At 44.0% G+C, this 18700-nt stretch overlaps 1 protein-coding gene across 2 annotated transcripts; it reads left to right on the forward strand.

The window, feature by feature from the left end:
- The first annotated feature begins 305 nt into the window (after positions 1–305).
- On the forward strand, positions 306–18436 carry uap1 (UDP-N-acetylglucosamine pyrophosphorylase 1). 2 transcript variants are annotated; one of them, XM_083647058.1, is made up of 11 exons: positions 306–388; positions 1722–2022; positions 4059–4263; positions 6503–6678; positions 6791–6963; positions 10854–11047; positions 11222–11362; positions 12813–13001; positions 13285–13326; positions 16893–16959; positions 17212–18436. In XM_083647058.1, the coding sequence occupies exons 2-11, from the start codon at positions 1743–1745 to the stop codon at positions 17302–17304; spliced, it is 1560 nt and encodes a 519-aa protein (XP_083503184.1). In that variant the 5' UTR covers positions 306–388; positions 1722–1742; the 3' UTR covers positions 17305–18436. The 2 variants fall into 2 exon arrangements, with proteins under 2 accessions (XP_083503184.1, XP_083503185.1); XM_083647059.1 differs by lacking the exon at positions 13285–13326.
- The last annotated feature ends 264 nt before the right edge of the window (positions 18437–18700 follow it).

The following is an 18700-nucleotide window of genomic DNA, read 5'->3' on the forward strand; positions in this document are numbered from 1 at the left end:
CCCCAGCTGAGCCTGGTGACGCGAGATAGTACGGCTCTGGTAGCGTCCCCTCCGCAAATTTTCGAAATTCAGTGCGTCAGGGGTAAGGCCCGCCCTACTCTGCCTCTGATTGGGTTAGGTTTAGGAATGAGCAATGATGATTGGTTAATGTCATGGTGAAATATCAGGGTAAGCCAATCAGAGACAGAGTAGGGCGGGTCTTTCCCCTGTCACCCTGCATTTCGAAAATTGAGACTGGGCCGTCCTCTCCATGCCGTTACTGCCACGTCAAACGTGACGAACCAGGAGGTGTAGTCCTGGGAGGAGGAGGAGGGAGGAGGATACTCCGTGTCCAGCACAGGCGACAGACATTAAATGCTCATAAAGCCAAGGAAAGCGGTGGTGAAAGGTGAGCGTTTACTATTGCTCTCATATTATCATTGAATCTTGTATTTTTTGACAACCACGGCATAACGTGTTTATTCCACCGTTATCCGGGTAAATAAATGCTTGCACTGGAGTGTTGTCGTTTGCCACTCGTGTGCTGCTTCTGCTGGAGATAGCATCTAGCTGCATTGCTTGACAAATACTTAACAGGCTACATAGAATAATGTCTACTGCGAATGGTTGAGTTTAGTCAAACCGGTCTGTCCCACCGTGCCGACCGTGCTACCAGTGAAGACAAGTCGTTTTAGGATGATGATTCAGGATGACAGCAGATACACTTTACTGAGCTGTCAAGACGTCCAGCAGCTGGATAGTGACATCAAGTCAGAAACTTAATCACAAATTTAAAGTTAAAGTTGACAGCCATTATATTCAATGTAAATATATGAGTACCATCCATTGGCACAACGGACAGTATAACATCACGTCCCGTGTTTTATGATTATGAATGTAAATATATGAGCCCCATACATTTACATGACATAGACTGAGGACTTGGCTACTGATGGGCGTAGGTTACAGCATCCCATTCAGATGCTGTGAGATCACCTCATGTAATGTAATGCATTTCTTGTCCAGCAAGGATTTCTGGTTGTGGGCCCGAACAAAGAGCCCCCCCGATCATCTTGGCTAAGTGGGTGGTGTCTGTCTGTCTGTCTGTGGTGGTGGTGTCAGTCATGATTATGATGTGATGATGATCAGTGATGTCACTCGAGCAATAACTCCAACTTACTTCCTTGACAGCTAGATCTACATTTTTCTTCTCGCCAATTCTCAATGGCTTCCTTGTTTTGCTCGGGAGTACAAAAAAACTTTATTTGGTGATTTTTTTTACATTTGTTGTCTGCGCAACCCACCACACAACAGCTTTTAGATATGTTTAATTCAAGGAAAATGACGCTGGTGTCCGAGTGAATGGAGCGCTTTCCCCCGTGATCGGCGTGGCCTATTTCATGCAGTGTCTCTATTGTGATGTCATCAGTGATGTAATAAATCCTTCCTGGTACGAGCTCAGTTGCTGGATGGCACAGTTGCACGATGGCGCCTAGGTGGGTGGGCGGTGTCTGTCAGTCCAGAGTCTCCACCCTAGGAATCGAGCACACGTAGCGCGAGGTTCCTAGTTATTTTAAATTAGTTTACTTTACAATTCCAGTGGCTGAATGTGAATGCTGTAAATTACCCAACAACGCTGTTTCTTCATGTTGTCAAGCTGCTAAGTGTTCACTGTAGTCTATCTATCAATCATCACTCATCATCACATCTTGTTCATCTGGCTTTGTGATTGTGTGATTTAGTTTTGACAGAGTGAACTGATCATGAAGCCAAGCAGCGGACTTGTCCAGAAGCTGGCTGAAGCTGGCCAGTCTCACCTCCTGCAGTTCTGGGGCGAGCTGAGCCCAGAGGAGCAGGCCAGCATGACCCTTGACCTGGAGCCCATGGGCTTCCAGGAGATCAACGGATTCTTCAAGACTGCCATGGAGTCATCCAACGGCAGCAAGCAGGAGAAGATGGACACCCGCATGGAGCCCGTGCCCCGGGAGGTGCTGGGCAGCGTCACGAGGGACAGGGACAGCCTCAAAGCCTGGGAGGAAACAGGTGATCCAGCTGTAACATTTACATCTTTACTGGGATACTATGATGCTATAAGGAAGCAGACATTTCTGGTGTTATTGGGTTTTATTGGGTGGTTCATTGTACTCTAATGTTATAAAGCAGGAGAGAATGTTGTTAAAACACACACCTAGTTACTGCAAAAGGCATTTTCCTCCAGAGAGACTGAAAAAAAGTCGTGTGTGGTGTGTGTGTGTGTGTGTGTGTGTGTGTGTGTGTGTGCACACACACGCGTGTGTGGACCGACTTAAAATGTGCAACTGATAGCCTGCAGCTGAGGGGAGAGGAAGGATTGACTGGGATCAGATGGGGACAAATGGAAGCCCTAGAGGGGGATACAATTTGCCATTTTGGCAGCAGCTTTTTTGATCCAAAGCGACGTACATATGTGATTTAATACAACACAAGACAGTGTAGTCAGGAAAGAACAATGAGACAAAGTGCCGTAAAGCGAAGTTCTGGTCCAACAGGACATAGATGCTACAAGGCAGTGCATAGAGGCAATGCATAGATCCCCCACCCCCACTAAAAGAGCTGGGTCTTTAGCCTTTTCCTAAAGAATGGAGTTTTGTAACTCGTTCCGCCACCGAGGAACCACAGAAGAGAAGAGTCTGGCTAGAGAGTTCAGTTCTTGTTGTGGATGCAGCACCAGGCGCCGTTCCTTGGCAGAGCGAAGTGGGTTAAACTTCAACATCAACCCAGATGTTGTGACGCTGAGATGCAGTGTTTCCCACACAATCCCAATGCATTTGTGGTATGTGGGAAGGCTGGGGGGTTGGTACTTCGAGTACTGTGTGTCAAAGAGAACATAACAAAAATATAAGCAGTGCTACGCCGTTCTGTTTTTTTGCTTGGTCTCATTAATCTCATTAAAATACTGGATGTGCAACATGAAGGCTAACAATTTCCACATAGCTTAGTTATTAAATTAACCGACACATTCTACATTTGCTCATCTACACACACAACAGGTCGGTTTTTACGTCCTGGGGAAAAATATATTGTTGTGGTTAGTGCCGCTGATATTGTGGTGGGCCGCCACAAATCTTTCTATGTGTGGTAAACACAGTATTGGCATAGGGGGCTTCCATATTATTGTATTGACATTTTTGGATGGTCCATTTCAAGGAGCAGGCACACACAAGCGGTCTTCTTAATAAAACCGTAAGTAATGGTTTATTGAGAATGCGTACAGTCTACCTAAATTATGGGCTGTTGAGAGCAGTCTGTTAGCCTGCTGTGTGTTGTATATGAATCATTCCCAGGTCCAGCCTCCTGCATAGACGTGCCATAATGAACAAGCCAACTTGCCTTATTCGTTATGCTTTGCGCAATCCCCTCCCGCAGTGGGAGCTCTGACCGCTTCGCGGGTCTGTTTAAGAAGTTCTAGCCCGAGGGAAGGAATGACGACCGCATCTGGTTTTGATTTGGGGCCTGACGTAAAATAGAGGTGTTGCTTGACCCTCACTGATGAGGTCACTCTGCTGCTCTGTCAGGGCTTACGCACAGGCTGTGGGGGGGAGATAGTCAGAGTCTATCAGACAGACCCTCCCAGTCCACTGGTATTCTGTCTTTTGGCACTTTGATATAGAGTGTTGCGCTTTAGGTCACGTAGCAGCAGTTTATGTAAGATAATAAACCACAATAAGGTAATCAAACTTAGGTTAGGGCTATTAGATTTAGTCTCAGTGAGTCAGTGAGTCAAGGTCTAGTCATAAAAGTTTTGGTGAGGTCTTAAGTTTGTTGTTGTTTATCTTTCCAAAGGCAATAAGAACGCACTCTGGACAGTGGACATCATAAGAGATTAGATATTATGCTACATCTTATGTCAGCATAAGGATATGTACGCCTAGATGTGTTTCACTATCTAAAATACACTTTTTTACAACACATATTCTGGTCAAATTCCTCCTATGTAGTCTGATTACTTACTGTGGCAATCAAAGTGAATCTGAATCTGAAAGCAATTTAATCTGAACCCTGCTGTTTGTGATAAACTCTCATGCGCTGTGCCCCCATAGGTCTGCAGTGCATCTCTGAGAGTAAAGTAGCCGTGCTGCTGCTGGCCGGGGGCCAGGGGACCAGGCTGGGGGTCTCTTACCCCAAAGGCATGTACGACGTGGGGCTGCCCTCCCACAAAACGCTCTTTCAGACCCAGGCTGAACGCATCCTGAAACTGCAGCGGCTGGCTGAGCAGAAGCACAAGATCAAGTGCTGTATTCCCTGGTAAGGCCTCTTGGCTAAAGGTAAAATTACAATAGAGGGTTACAGATAGGCTCACAAGACATTTCTTGCAAGTCAAGTCTCAAGTTTAGTTTTGAGGGGCAAGTCCAAGTCAAGTCTCTCAAGTCTCTTATTGATGAGTGTTCTATCATCTGCTGCATGCATGCGGTCTGCTTAGAACACTGCATAGCTAAAACTAAGGAATTCAAAGCATGTACTGTATTATCTTCACTCCTATAAATATTAACATACAGTATCAGCATTGATTAGTTCACATGATTATTAGTAGACATTTCCTTAAAGTCCCTGGAAACCAGAAATATTTTTTTATTATTTAGCATTTTGAGTTCATCACATCACAGGAACCTATGTTAATAAGCCACCAGCCAAATTTGAACGATGATGAACGTCGCAAAGTATATAAATTTAGGTTTGACAGTCATGGCAAAAGTCATGAGAATCAATTAGATTTTAGAGTGTATTTTCTCCCGCGGACTGTGTGGGCGTGTCCCGTCTGCAGCAGGTCTCCTCCGAGAGAGAGAGAGAGAAGGAAAGAGAGATGGAGTGTGTGTGTGTGTGTGTGTGTTCGCGCGTTGCTCGGCGCATAGCCTACTGACAGAGAGGAAGAGATCTCTGCCGCTGCGAGTGCACAGCGCTACTGTGTGTGTGTCAGTGTGTGTGTGCGCGTGTGCGTGCATGCGTGTGTGTGATTCGATTAAATCTTATGACGTGATAAGATCATGCATTTTAGCACCGCGCGCACCGCTCTCTTCAATGAGGAAATGGAAATCCAGACCTTGTAGAAAAGTGTCGATTTTTGGAGTTAGGGTTGAAAGTAATGTCAACTACTTTCTGAGGCACACAATTACTCACATAGGACCCTAAATTTAATAGTTAGAAGGTTTTTGTGGATTATGTTTTCCAGGGACTTTAATGTTAATGCGCTAAAAAAAATAAAAATAAAGATTGTTCCCGAGTCTCAAGTCTGAGTCAAGTCTTTTGAGGACAAGTCACTGTGTGTGTGTGTGTGTGTGTGTGTGTGTGTGTGTGTGTGTGTGTGTGTGTGTGTGTGTGTGTGTGTGTGTGTGTGTGTGTGTGTGTGTGTGTGTGTGTGAGAGTCTTAAGTGCGACTCTATTCACTACTGACTTTTTGGCTTGTGCACCTATCAGCGGAATCTGAAACATAGTCAGGCACCAAATGTTGAAAGCTGAATTTTTGACGGGTAGTATAACCATCATGTGCCAGTTTTGTCTGTGTGATGATTAACTGGTTCAAATCACTGCCAGCATGAGAGAAACCTCAATCAACTCAAGTTTATTTGTATAGCACATTTCATACACAGAGGCAATTCAAAGTGCTTCACATAAAATGGTTGACAGGAAAAGAAAAGAAGAGAGTAAAATGGACATTTAAAAGCATCACAACAACACTTAAAAAAAAAAAAAAAAAGAGTATAAAAAGTGCATTAAGCAACTTCATTAAGACAGGAAAATAAACGAAAAGAAGAAATAAAATGGACATTTAAAAGCATCACAACAAAACTTAAAAAAAAGAGTATAAAAAGTGCAATAAGCAACAGGCGCAGCAGTTGCAGAAAGAGCTAAAACTTATAGAGGACTCATTGGGTTTGCATAGTAGCTGTCAGCAGTTAAAAGCGATGGTAAACATAAAAGTCTTTAGTCTATTTTTAAAAGTAAGTAAGGTTGGGGCAGATCTAAGGTCTTCAGGCAATTTGTTCCAGCTAGCAGAAGCATAGTGGGTAAATGCAGCCTTCCCGTGATTTGATTTGATCCTAGGGACAGTTAATACGCTGGACCCTGTTGACCTAAGAGTTCTAGACGGTTCGTAGCGTGGGAGCAATTCAGCTATGTATTTTGGGCCTCAAATCAAGGAAGTTGTTCTCCCGGAAGAGGATTAAATAGATTAGATCAAGGGTGCTCAGAAGTTGTTGGAGATGCCAGGTAGGCAGTGGAGTGCATTAAGTCCTCAGGACAGGCTTGTTCGTGCTTACGGTTCCTGGCGATTATGTTATAAAAAAAGAGTAGGGGGATACCTAATCATATGAGGAAATGGTTCTGTTTGTATTGTCTGTCATACTTTTACTTTATATCTCTTGGGCTTTGGTGATGTCAGTTATGTTGTGAGTGGAGTTCTTGTCCACATTCATGCATTTACAGTACATACTGCAGTGAAATGATAGAGATTTCCAGGCACATGAATCAACAACTGTGTTTCCTTCAGGTACATCATGACCAGTGGCAGGACTATGGACTCCACCAAGGAGTTCTTCTCACGGCATAACTATTTCGGCTTGAGCAAGAACAATGTTATCTTCTTCCAGCAAGGCATGTTGCCAGCCATGGATTACAATGGCAAGATCATCCTGGAGAGCAAAGGAAAGCTCTCCATGGCCCCTGGTAAGCTTGTGGGTTTTTGGCTCCATTGACAATGCAGTTTGGTGTGTGAATATCCGTCTTTACCGTACTTGCCAAATGGAGTTCTTGTATTTCAAGTGTGTTTGTGTGTCAGATGGCAACGGGGGCCTTTACAGAGCGCTGGGGAACCAGGGCATCATGGATAACATGGAGCGGAGGGGGATCGGGTTCATCCATGTCTACTGTGTAGACAACATCCTGGTCAAAGTGGCCGACCCGGCCTTTGTTGGTTTCTGTGTGCAGAAGGGAGCGGATTGTGGAGCGAAGGTGAGTCAATCTCACAGCTCTTCTCTCTTTCTCTCTCTCCCTCTCTCTCTTTCTCTCTCTCTCTCTCTCTCTCTCTCTCTCTCTCTCTCTCTCTCTCTCTCTCTCGGTTTGTCTTAAGTTGAATTATTAACTATAAAGCAAGGAATCTGTCTGTCTGTGAGTGTGTCCTGCATTGCTGGGGATCCAAGGAGGTCACGTGCAGTGTCAGATTTGGTGCAATTTGAACACACAATGTTAATAAACTTTGAATAAACAAGCGAACAATGCTCTGCGCTCGGGGCGAACAAACACTGCACTAGTATCTTCAATCAGCTTCGTTTTAGATATATTAGACACAGTCAATGTAGCCTAAATACACTTTCTTTCACAGATCGTACAATTGCTTTTGTATTGTCCTGCTTTTCTCATGAGAAGCCAATCATCCTAGTCAGAACACCTGCACGTTCTCTAATAATATAACCAATATAATTGTTTTGTGGGCCAAAATTGGTTTAAAATAAATTATTATTCTACACGGCATTAAAATGTCCTGTGCTTTCTCCCCAATCACATGCCAGATTTTATGAAAATCAAATATAAACGCTGAAGCAGCAGTAGGTCTGCTGTTCCTGTCATAAAATTATTTGCTGATGACGATCCCTCAGTTGTGTGCAGCTGTGACACTGATATGATTGATATGATATATTACTAGTTGTAATTTTATCACACCAGGAAGTAATGATATTATTATAAGGATGCGTGTATGTAAAGATGATAGTTTATCAAACAGGGCCAAGAGATTTTCATCCCAGTCATTTACAATATTGAAGTGTATGTGACTAGTGTGACTAGTCTTTTAAATTCCAGAATGTCCTGTTGGGTGTCAGAGGTTGTCTTTGATAGTTTGGGTGTGTGTCACTGTTGTGTTTGAATGAATAGGTGTGGTCAGTGTGCTCATGTGTTGTCAATAGACAACTGCACTTACTGCACCGCACCACTGGGTGGGGATGTTGGCCGTTTTGTTTCCTACTGGAACAGTCAGTTTCATGATGGGTGTATCATCAACTGTAATTTTGTGCGTAAAATCGAATAAAGCTTTCTAGGAAATGTGAAGATTTTCCCCTTTTTGGCAGGTGAAGTATTCAGTCACTCGCCTTGAAATGACTTGATATTGACCTAGTTCATTGATGCACAAGAGACAAAGGCTTGGCGGCTTTCGATGCAGAATCTGTGTTTGGTTTGTCACTTAAAATCTCTGCCCAGAGTCTCTCCTCAGCCAGAGAATGTTGGCCCACTTTGCCTCCTGGTGTCAGATAACATGCGTCTGATGTATAGATTCCCCCTTTTTCCTAAACAATTGCTTTGGACAGAGTGTACTTTTACTTCAAGGAGGAGAGAAAAAAGTTTAGCAGGGTACAGTGGTTGAATAGGAAACTTAACGGGTTTCTCTGAGCAAATAAATGGCCTTTATGGCACATCTTAAAACTCTTGCGGCAGGGCAAGGCAGTTGTTTATTTAACAGTTAAACTCGGCCAAACCTTCTATTTTCAAAAGGATACTTTGTAGTATGCATCAGCACAGCAAAGAGAAGACACCATTCTGTTCCAAATTGCGGGGATCCACTTAAAAACGCTGTCAGCTGGGAGTGATTTTAGGAACCTGGATCTGCATGTGTAGCTTACATCCTGCCTAGTCATTTTTTGTTACTTTTGTCCTTTATTGTTACAGAGTTTATTCATTCTTACCAGAAAGACTGTGTTCATTCAGCCTCTCTCGCATGTTTATTTATTTACTAGACAAGGACCATGCATAACAAAGCTGATAAGCTGATGCAAGCTAATTTCCATGTGGTCCCTGGGCCACAGAGCACAAACACAGAAAGAAGAGACCATAAAGGAAAGAATTAGAAATGTGTCAATACATTAATTATTTTCTACAATATAAAAGCAACTGTGTGTACATTGTTCAACAATCAATTCACAGCATGAAACTTGTGACAGGGATATCTCTAATGGTCACAATTGTTTGTTTTTCTCTCTCTCACTGTCTGATATTGATCACTAACGTATTCCACAGGTGCCACTCACGCTTGAACTGAGAAGGCCATTTGACCAAATGTGTTTGCCTTGTATTGAATGGAACTAGTGCAGTGCCCGTTCCCCCCATGCACCACCCCGTGGGCGCAACCCCCCCCCCCCCACACACACACACACACACTGTACTCCCTAAGCACACTCCCCAAGTTTGAAATCGATCTGACAAACGGTTCTCGAGATACACGAAGGACCGACAGACATACAGACAGTCCTGGAATTATTGTATAATATATATACAGTGCAGTGCCCGTTCCCCCCATGCACCACCCCATGGGCGCAGCCCCCACCCCCCACTGTACTCCGTCAGGTCCCCCTAAGCGCACTCTCCAAGTTTGAAGTCGATCTGACAAGCGGTTCTCGAGATACGCGAAGGACAGACATACAGACCTGGAATTATTGTATACCAGTGACTTGTGCTTTTTGAGGCTACCCTTATTTGTGTCTCATTCAATCAGTTGTAGACACTGTCTAACTCAGACCTCGGCCAGATGCAGCCCTCATGATGGTTCTGCCTGGCCTGGGAGGTCTAAGACAAACCACAAATATGAATTATTTTGATCATCAGAGGCTAGGACGTAAGTCAAGTGTATATGGTTTGTTTCCTCCTCAATTTCAAACAGAACTTTATGGAGTATTCTGGAAAGGAAAACAAAAATAGGGGGGGGCTTCTGTGTGCGTGTCTGCTTTTAGTTCGGTTCCTTGGAATAACTTCACAAATTTGCGATTGGAAATTCCTGTTACAAAATGTAACAATTTTGTGATGCAGTCTGGTATGTTGGTAAAGACAAGTCCAAGGCCATGTTCAGACTAGGAGGCCAAATCTGATTTCTGAACTTTAATGACCTATTAATGATTCTATCCAGATTGGTTTTATGAGTCTGGATGCTCCAAGTCTGATTTTTGTCACTTGTCCCAAACCATATATGGAGGTCTGGACACAGATCCGACTTGAACACTTGCCCAAATCAGATTTGTGGCAGTGCAGACACACTCCCAAATCAGATTTGGGAAACCAATCAAGATAATGATGATGAATGACTTTAGCAGCAAATCGGATTTGCCCGTAATGTGAACATGGCCCAATAAGTCTGCATAAGTTTGTGTTGGGTCGGTCTGTCAATGATGGCAGTCATCAATGGGTGGAGATAAGCCAGCTTGCACTGACCTTGTCTAAGCTTGCCAGTTCTTGGCATTACCACACAGAAACAGAAAATGTGCATGCTGAGTATATTATATTTTCCAACTGCTATAGAATCAAAGTAAACTGAAATATTTAGCTGCGTGGAACTGAAGATCATCCAGAACCCACTGCTGCTTGACATTATGAGCGGTGCGGTGGAGCGAGGACGGTCGGATCAGAGGCAAACAGAGACCCACCCTCCCATCATAAATTACTGTTCATGTGGCTTCACCCACCACCCCACCCTCCTCCTTCACCAACCCCCTCATCAGGACTACACTCTCTCATTAGGAACCAACAGATGGGGAGAGATTCCCCCCTTTCATTCAATGCAGACTTCACTTGCTGGCTATACAAAGTGGAACACACTTTCGTGCAAATACCATACGTTCATAGCCGCTTTTGAATCTTACGTTAGTATAACTAGCACGATCTGATGGAAAGTAACTCTTTTCTTGTCAAGCACACTGTGGACCTGCAGTGACCTTTTGCAATAATTAAAAACATCTCATCCTGGTAATGATTGATCTTTGTGTGTGTGTGTGTGTGTGTGTGTGTGTGTGTGTGTGTGTGCGTGCGTGTGTGCGTGCGTGTGCGCGTGCGCGCGCGTGTGTGTGTGTGTGTGTGTGTGGCAGGTGGTAGAGAAAACCAACCCGACAGAGGCGGTGGGTGTGGTGTGTAAGGTGGATGGCCGTTATCAGGTGGTGGAATACAGTGAGATCACCCTGACAACGGCGGAGAAGCGTAGCGCCGACGGCCGACTGATGTTCAACGCAGGAAACGTAGCCAATCACTTCTTCACCTCGTCCTTCCTCGCAGACGTAGTACAGTAAGGCTGATGGACACTGAACAAAAACACTTTACACTAAAAAGAATTAAGCATTTTACACACTTGCTCTTTTTCCTGGGAATTTGATCATTTGTCTTTTTGTGACAAAGTAAAGATAAACTATGAATATGCAGTGAGTTTCTTCTCTTTCTTTCCTCTTTCTGTCTCCATCAGGAAGTACGAACCTCAGCTGCAGCACCATGTGGCCCAGAAGAAGATCCCATATGTGGACACACAGGGACGGCTAATCAAGCCAGAGAAACCAAACGGGATTAAAATGGAAAAATTTGTCTTTGACATCTTCCAGTTCGCCAAGTGAGTTGCAGTTTTTTCTCTCTCTCCCCATACAGGATGTGGTGCTTTTAGCAGACGGCATCTCACCTCCAATAAACTGAGAGGCGCTTGCTCAGGCATGAAAGTAAGATGAATGGAATAAGTATTTGTTGGCCCCTTTTGAAAGGTGGCTGGATTGCATTATGTTCTTTTGACAGGCCTACGTCCCTGCGATCTGACCCTTTCTCCCATCCACCCATCCATCCATCCATCTATCCATCCTTCCTTCCATCCATTACGCAAACTCTTTTTCCAATCCCCATCCAGCAGCCCTACCGTGGCTCCACGGTCCAGGAGCCTGGCTGGGCCTGCCAAGCACTCTGTGAGAGGCTGAGAGGCTGCAGGTTTATGAGCTGTTCCCCCTCACTCCTCCTCCACAGCTGCATGACATCACCTCTGAGTCTGAGTCACGCTCGTACTAATAGAACCTTACATCTAATGAAAGGATTCCCGCACTGATGGACTGATGGAAAAAACGGTAGACATGGCCAGCTTCCTTCTCTGTTTCGTTCAATGCATTCTGACAAATGCTTATTGATATTTCTAAGGAACTGGAGTTATGGCAGAATCCAGATGGGCTCACTCACTTTTCAGCCATTCTATTCTATTCTATTCTATTCTATTCTATGCCCATATGCAGGTGTTTTCAGTGAGCAAAGAACGGGAAGAGGATGAGATTCAAATAGGCATCGCACATGTGGTTCTTGTTTCACCAGCCGCTGCTTTAATCTAGAGTCTAGATCAGTGATTTTCAACCTTTTTACACCAAGAACCACCTTAGAAATGAGCACAATATGAAATGATGAGAGGGAGGGTGCCCCGTGTGGCGTACCACCAGTGGTACACATACCACAGGTTGAGAACCACCGTTCTATAATAATGATAATACATATTTTGCCTGGATCCAGTATGATACATCATTTTCTGACTAATTATTATTTGGTGAGTACAGTAGGACTTGTGTAAGTAAGTATGTTTGGATGCTGACTTCTGTATAGCTAATTTACCTGTGCTAATTTAAGTGTGCCTTTTTGTTGGTGTCAAGTGTAGGCTTTAACTTGATGCCTGTCTTGTCTTGGTTATATTGACCATAGCTAATGCATTTGATTCATATCAGAGTTGTTGGCATGCACACAAAAAAAACATAGCTTTCTTTCATTGTTGAGCAGACAAAACAATGCTTGATTTTATTTTAGATATTCAAAGCAGCAGAATTTTAACGGGTGACGAATACAACATTGTTTTCTGTAAAAGCTTCATGCCGACCATCTGTCCCAAGACAAATAGACAGACAAACAAATAACTGGCAAGGCAAAAATAGGTATTTTCCTCATAATAGTGAAAGCAATGTTGTTATAGCGATCTGACTACCAATGTCAGTTCTTTGTCAGCACATTGCATGTTTGTCTGTGTGTGTGTGTCTCTCCAACAGGACGTTTGTGGTGTATGAGGTGCTGAGGGAGGACGAGTTCTCTCCCCTGAAGAACGCAGACAGCCAAGATGGTAAGGACACGCCCAGCACCGCCCGACACGCCCTCATGTCCCTCCACCACCGCTGGGTCCTCAACGCAGGGGGACACTTCATCGACGAGAACGGCACGCGTGTGCCCGCCATACCCAGGTGAGTCACGCAATGTTTTGCATGTCATATCGCACACGTCGCGTCACACGCACACACCGGCATGAACACGCAAACATCATGTGCGAGTGAAGTGGCTGTTTGTGTCCCCACTGGTTCCTCATGGCCATCCCTCTTTCCCAGCACTCTTCATACTTTGCCTGTGTACATACTGTTGTGTATTGGCTTTACTTGTTGTTTTGATGGACATTGAATTCCTCACACTCTCACTCCTCCCTCTCTCATGCTTGGTCTTGCCCCTGTGTGTCCCCTGTAATGTTTCCAGGGACGGAGCACCAGTCAGTGTCACAGATGATGGCAACAGAAAGTAATTATCCCCCTGTGGTACTGAGTGCATGGTGATGGGGTTTGGCCTTTAACTCTCACTCTCGCTCACTCGTGTCAACAGTATATCAGCTTGCCCATCCTTGCGTTCCCATTTCCTTCATTTTCACTGAAGAGAGGAGAGCATCTGGGCGTCGCCCGGAGTTTTTTTGTATTTTTTATATAGATCGTATTCGACTGACGTAAGTCACGCCCGGTCACGCGGCCCACCGCTGCCATATTGTTGACATTTCCGCGACGCTCACTGTCAAAAGTGACTGACTAGTTTTTAAGCAATCCCTACTGTCCGCAAATGTGAAGGGAAAGAGACGGAGGCTAACGTTAGTAGCAAACATTGGGCTAACATGCAAGCAAGTGTCCGATCATATCAAACAAACATTTAACGTTAAGGTTATTTACCTTTGCTGTCACGACAATGTTTGATGATGATGATGATGTCGTTGGTGGCACGAAAGTAAGAATGTCACAGACTTTGCCACAGATTAAATAATTATAGGACTCAAGGGATTTGAAAGCCTTCAGCTCCTGAGACGTGTATGCCAATACGTTATACCTGGCAATATAATGAGTTATCTTTACTCTAAAGCTGCGTTCACACCGACCTATTAAAGTTTTTCGCTGGCATCGAGTTTACATACAAAGTCAATGCAAACGAGCGATTGAGCGTATATTCGCCCGGGAGAAAAATCGCTGGGCGTCCGAGCGACAGAGACAGAGCGATAGGGAGAAAATACGCTCGTCGCCCCAGATGAAATATCCCAACGCGAGCGAAAATACGCTGGCATCAGTCGCTCGCTATTCAACGCTGATTGGCTGCCGTGTGAGAGCGAGTCAAGGATCACACTGGCTTGGAACAAACCGCTGGTTTATTGTGTGGCAACAAACCGCATTGACAGGCTGACAGCTGACATGAAGTGAAGTCTGTACAACCGGTATGGAGCTCGCATTAGGAGCACGGTGATAGGCTTAGCTTGTAAACATCTACGGTGGCTCGTAGTGGACAAACATCATGACATTGCGTAACTTTATAGCCCCCACATGTCCGTCAATTCGTGTGCCTGTTGACGAGCGATTTAAACAGAGCGACAGAGCGATTCCAAAGGGTTGAATCAAGCGACAGAGCGAAAAATAAATATCTCGGTGTGAACACAGCTTAAGTCAGTTTTTTTTATAGGGGTCCACACCTCCGACCAAACTTATTTTTCACTTCTCTTTGACAAAGCCATAACTGTTGCTATACGTTATGGCTGCGGTTTGTCAACAATATGGCGCTGTCTGGGGTTAGCGAATAAGGTCTATTATAGACAGTGCCAATGAAGGAAATTACTGAGAGACACAGTCCTCTTTAGAGTGCAGGTCACATGACATACAGTCATGACCCGTTTCCCCCTTAGACATTCGCCTCTAATTCACAGAATGTATTGCATGCTGGGTAATGGGCACAAGGCACGCTTTTTCTTTCTTTTTTGCGAACATTGACAACTCTGCAATAGAGGGTATGCACGTGATGTCACAAAGGCAGAAGTCACTGCGAGGCCACGCCCACTGAGTGGCAGCAAGACTGAGCTTGAATGCAGTAATCAGCCTAGATAACTGGGGCCGGTTACACGAAGCACCTTAAGTTAAGATTTTCCTTAGAGTCCGAGTTAAGGTGTCCATAAAATAAAATCGGTTGCACAAAACAGCCTTAAATCTTCTCTATAAGGTTAAACATTTCAAGGAAAACTTAAGAGCCGGGGCAGCTTTAGCTCAGGAGGTAGAGCGGGTCGGCCAATGACGCAAGGGTTGGCGGTTCGATCCCCGCTCCCTCCCAGCTGCCGTCGTTGTGTCCCTGGGCAAGACACCTAACCCTCCTTGCCTCGTATGAATGTAGACATGAATGGTATGATTGGTATGATTGGTATGAATGTAGACATGAATGATGGTGGTTCGGAGGGGCCGTTGAGCGCCAATGTGTGGCTGCCACGCTTCTGAACCACCGGTACGAATGGTGTGAACGAATAATCATCCTGTGCAAGCGCTTTGAGCCTTGGAAAGGCGCTATATAAATCCAATGATTATTATTATTATTAAGAAGAAGATTTAAGGGTGTTTTGTGCAGCCAATTCTATTTTATGGACACTTTGTGCAACCGGCCCCTGGAACCTGCTGAATGTTTTGCCACTCAATCCCGATTGAGGGGGCGTGTTCCGGTGGGAAAGTGATGTCTGTGCATACCCTCTATAGACGACGCACCTTTTGATCATTTTCTCTGTCCGATGTTGAAGACGAGACAGACCATTCAACTTTACAGATCCGTTGCTTGCCAGTTTACCTTTTGACTCTACTTGTTTAACTTCAACTGAGGATCCACTGCTTGTTTAAGAATGGCTTAAATGAGTGTGTGATCCAATAACATTCATCGTACCCAAGCCATGAATGTTATTCATGCTGTATTGCTCTGAAAGGGTGTAATAAGTTGTAGTAATGCTCTGTGATCTCTTCCTCAATCACTTTTCCTTCATTCTAGGGATGCACGATATATCGGCAATCATATCGGTATCGGCCGATGTTAACTCCTTTTGTAATATATCGGTATCGGCCCAATGAGCAAAATAACACTAATGTTTAAAGCTACTACACGTGATTTTGGAGAAAGATTGAGTCAACACGGTTCTCATTCCCAGGTCATCAAATGATACCGATGCTGTGGGTTGGTGCGCCGGACCGACCACCAACCCAAAGCCTCAGTATTTGACAATGACAACCTGAGAAAATCGTGTTGATTCAATCTTTCTCCAAAATCACATATAGTTCCTTCAATATTGGTTATCGGTATCGGACAAAACAAATCATATTGAGAGGAAACATTGCGGTAAATCTATGATTTATGGGCTTTTCCAAATGTTTGGAAATAAAGAAAGACGTTACATTTTCAAATTCACAGTGTTTACATGTGTTTTTCAATACGTACAAAATATCATTATCATAGAAACTTGTTTTTATACAGACCATATCGACATCGCTAAATAGCAGTCATCGGCCATAACAGCAATGTTTATATCGGTATCGGGCAAAATGTTCATATCGGTGCATCCCTACTTCATTCTCAAACTATTGACATGACATACTGGAGTTGTGTGCTGTGTGGGCGGAAGTGCTCACTCAGCTGTATTTCTATTAAGCAACTATTGTGTGATTGTCTTTTGTCTGTAATCAATATCTAGAAACAAACTGGTTGAGTGATGGCAATATGGTGGCAAGTTCTCCCAGTTAGTCAAAGGGACTGGGCGGAGCTGCAACCACATTAGCTCTCATTCATCTGGTTTCTTCTAGAAGAAGTCTCTCTGGGTCCGAGCTCTAATCACGGGTCATGTATGGAATGATGAAGCCCTCTAATGCTTTGCCTTTGAACTCTAATCACAAGCCTCAGTAGAAGAACAGCTGGGTCAAGGAAATACAGCTGCTTCTTCCAACTGTCGTCGCCCCCCTGTCTTTCCATGAGACAATCACTTATCCTGTTTTTGCTTTCTTTCCTGTTCCTCCCTCAACTCATCCCGTTCAACACAGCCTGAAGGATGGAACAGACCTGCCAATCAAATGTGAGATTTCCCCGCTGGTGTCCTATGGAGGAGAGGTAAGGAGGCGGGGCTTGACTCCGTGAATGGAAACTCCAGCTGCTTTTTCTGTTCCCGTTTTCTACCCTCAAACTGTTAGAAGCTATTGGTTGGAAACAATCAACTTGGATGCCCAGTAACAATGTCCTGATTATGTAATATATATATATATATTTTTTTTTTCTTTTCTTTTCTTTTCTTTTCTTTTCTTTTCTTTTCTTTTCTTTTCTTTTCTTTTCTTTTCTTTTCTTTTCTTCTTCTTCTTTTTTCAGGGTCTGGAAGAGTTGGTGAAGGGACAAGAGTTTCACCCCACGCTGATGATCAACGAGAATGGCGTCCATGAGCTGGTGAAGAATGGAGTGTAGAGCGAGAGAGGTCCAATCCAAATGTCCGGACTTCCCCACACTTGCACACATGGACTTTGCAGGCGCGTCCAAATCCACAGTCCATCCAGTCCACAAGGGACCTCAAGCGGACTTTCTGCAGACTTCCAGAGAGTCCGCTTGGGGTTCAGACTTCACCAGACTTCACTGACTTAATTACCACACAATTCATTGCAATATGGACGTGACATTGAACAAAAAACAAAACAAAAAGAACTTACCCTATTTATGAATGTGTACAACAATTACTATGAATGTGTACAACAATTGGTTGAGTAAAACACTACCGGTACTTGAATCCTATACCGGTAGGCTAGAAATAATATTCAACCACATCATGACACAGAAATATGTAGAAGTACAGGCCATAGGGGTAGGCAAAATGCATTTTATTATTGTAGTACTTAGGCCTGTCTATAAGCGGCTTATTTATAGACTTGCAGTCTCTCGCCCTCGCAGACTTGACGTCCTGAGGGCGGACATTTTGGAATGGGCCAGAGAGAGAGAGAGAGAGAGAGAGAGACAACCCAAAGATCAACCTCCCTTCGTCTCTGGAGTTTTTGTGGGTAGAAACTGTGATGTCATCACTGTGCAATAATGCTGCGTCCATGTGTTCTTCTAAATAGCTGATGAAAGCAGGCTCTCGTGTCCAAGTTGAATGAAAGGCTGAAGTGTATTGTTTACATTTTTAGCGGCGAGTTTGCTTGCTTTGTATGTCCACATCATACTTGACTCTTATGTGTTTTGAAGAGCACTTGAATGCAGCATGAGATGAAGGAGGAAATCCCTGTTGTGCCGACTGGATGAAGCGGTCTTCAGACTAGCATCTATTTATTTTGCTTATGAGACTTATTTTTATATGTACCCATAGATGCTGTATAGGTGGAACTGGCCACTTACTTATTTTACCTAGTGATTTTTATACATGGGGATAAAATAGCTACAACATAGAGCTGAGATCAGGAAGAAGCTTCTTACTAACATGTAATAAATGTACATGGTACGGGCTGTGCGGGGTATTTATAATATTGGCTTCTTTCCTGCTTGTAATCAGTTAAAATAAGATACTGTTCAGCTTTAAGAGACACCATGATTTCTTTTCTATCATCTTTTATTAAAGAAATTTCCTACTCGGAAGGGCTACTGTTTGAGTTATCTGTGTGCACTTATTATTTGTAGCGATGGTGTACTGTGTGTGCAAACACTTGTGCACAGAAACATTTGTTTTGTGAGAACGGGTGTTGGTCATCTTTCCTGACAAATGGCGTACAGTATGTGAATGTGTCAGTTTCCCGTCGACTTGCTGCCTGCAAAGTGTGTTTTTTGCATTGGAGCTGCTGGTGACTTGAATCAGAGTTTCCAGCACATGGTTTATGTT

This window comes from Poromitra crassiceps (genome assembly GCF_964638095.1).
Source record: "Poromitra crassiceps genome assembly, chromosome: 12".
In the NCBI taxonomy this organism is placed as follows: domain Eukaryota; kingdom Metazoa; phylum Chordata; class Actinopteri; order Beryciformes; family Melamphaidae; genus Poromitra; species Poromitra crassiceps.

What these genes read in the sequence shown, in the direction of transcription:
- uap1 (XM_083647058.1), top strand. Translation starts at nt 1,743, where the DNA reads ATGAAGCCAAGCAGCGGACTTGTCCAGAAGCTGGCTGAAGCTGGCCAG. An exon ending in ATCAAGTGCTGTATTCCCTG is followed by an intron (nt 4,264 to 6,502) that starts GTAAGGCCTCTT and finishes TGTTTCCTTCAG; the next exon opens with GTACATCATGACCAGTGGCA. An exon ending in TGGTGTCCTATGGAGGAGAG is followed by an intron (nt 16,960 to 17,211) that starts GTAAGGAGGCGG and finishes TTCTTTTTTCAG; the next exon opens with GGTCTGGAAGAGTTGGTGAA.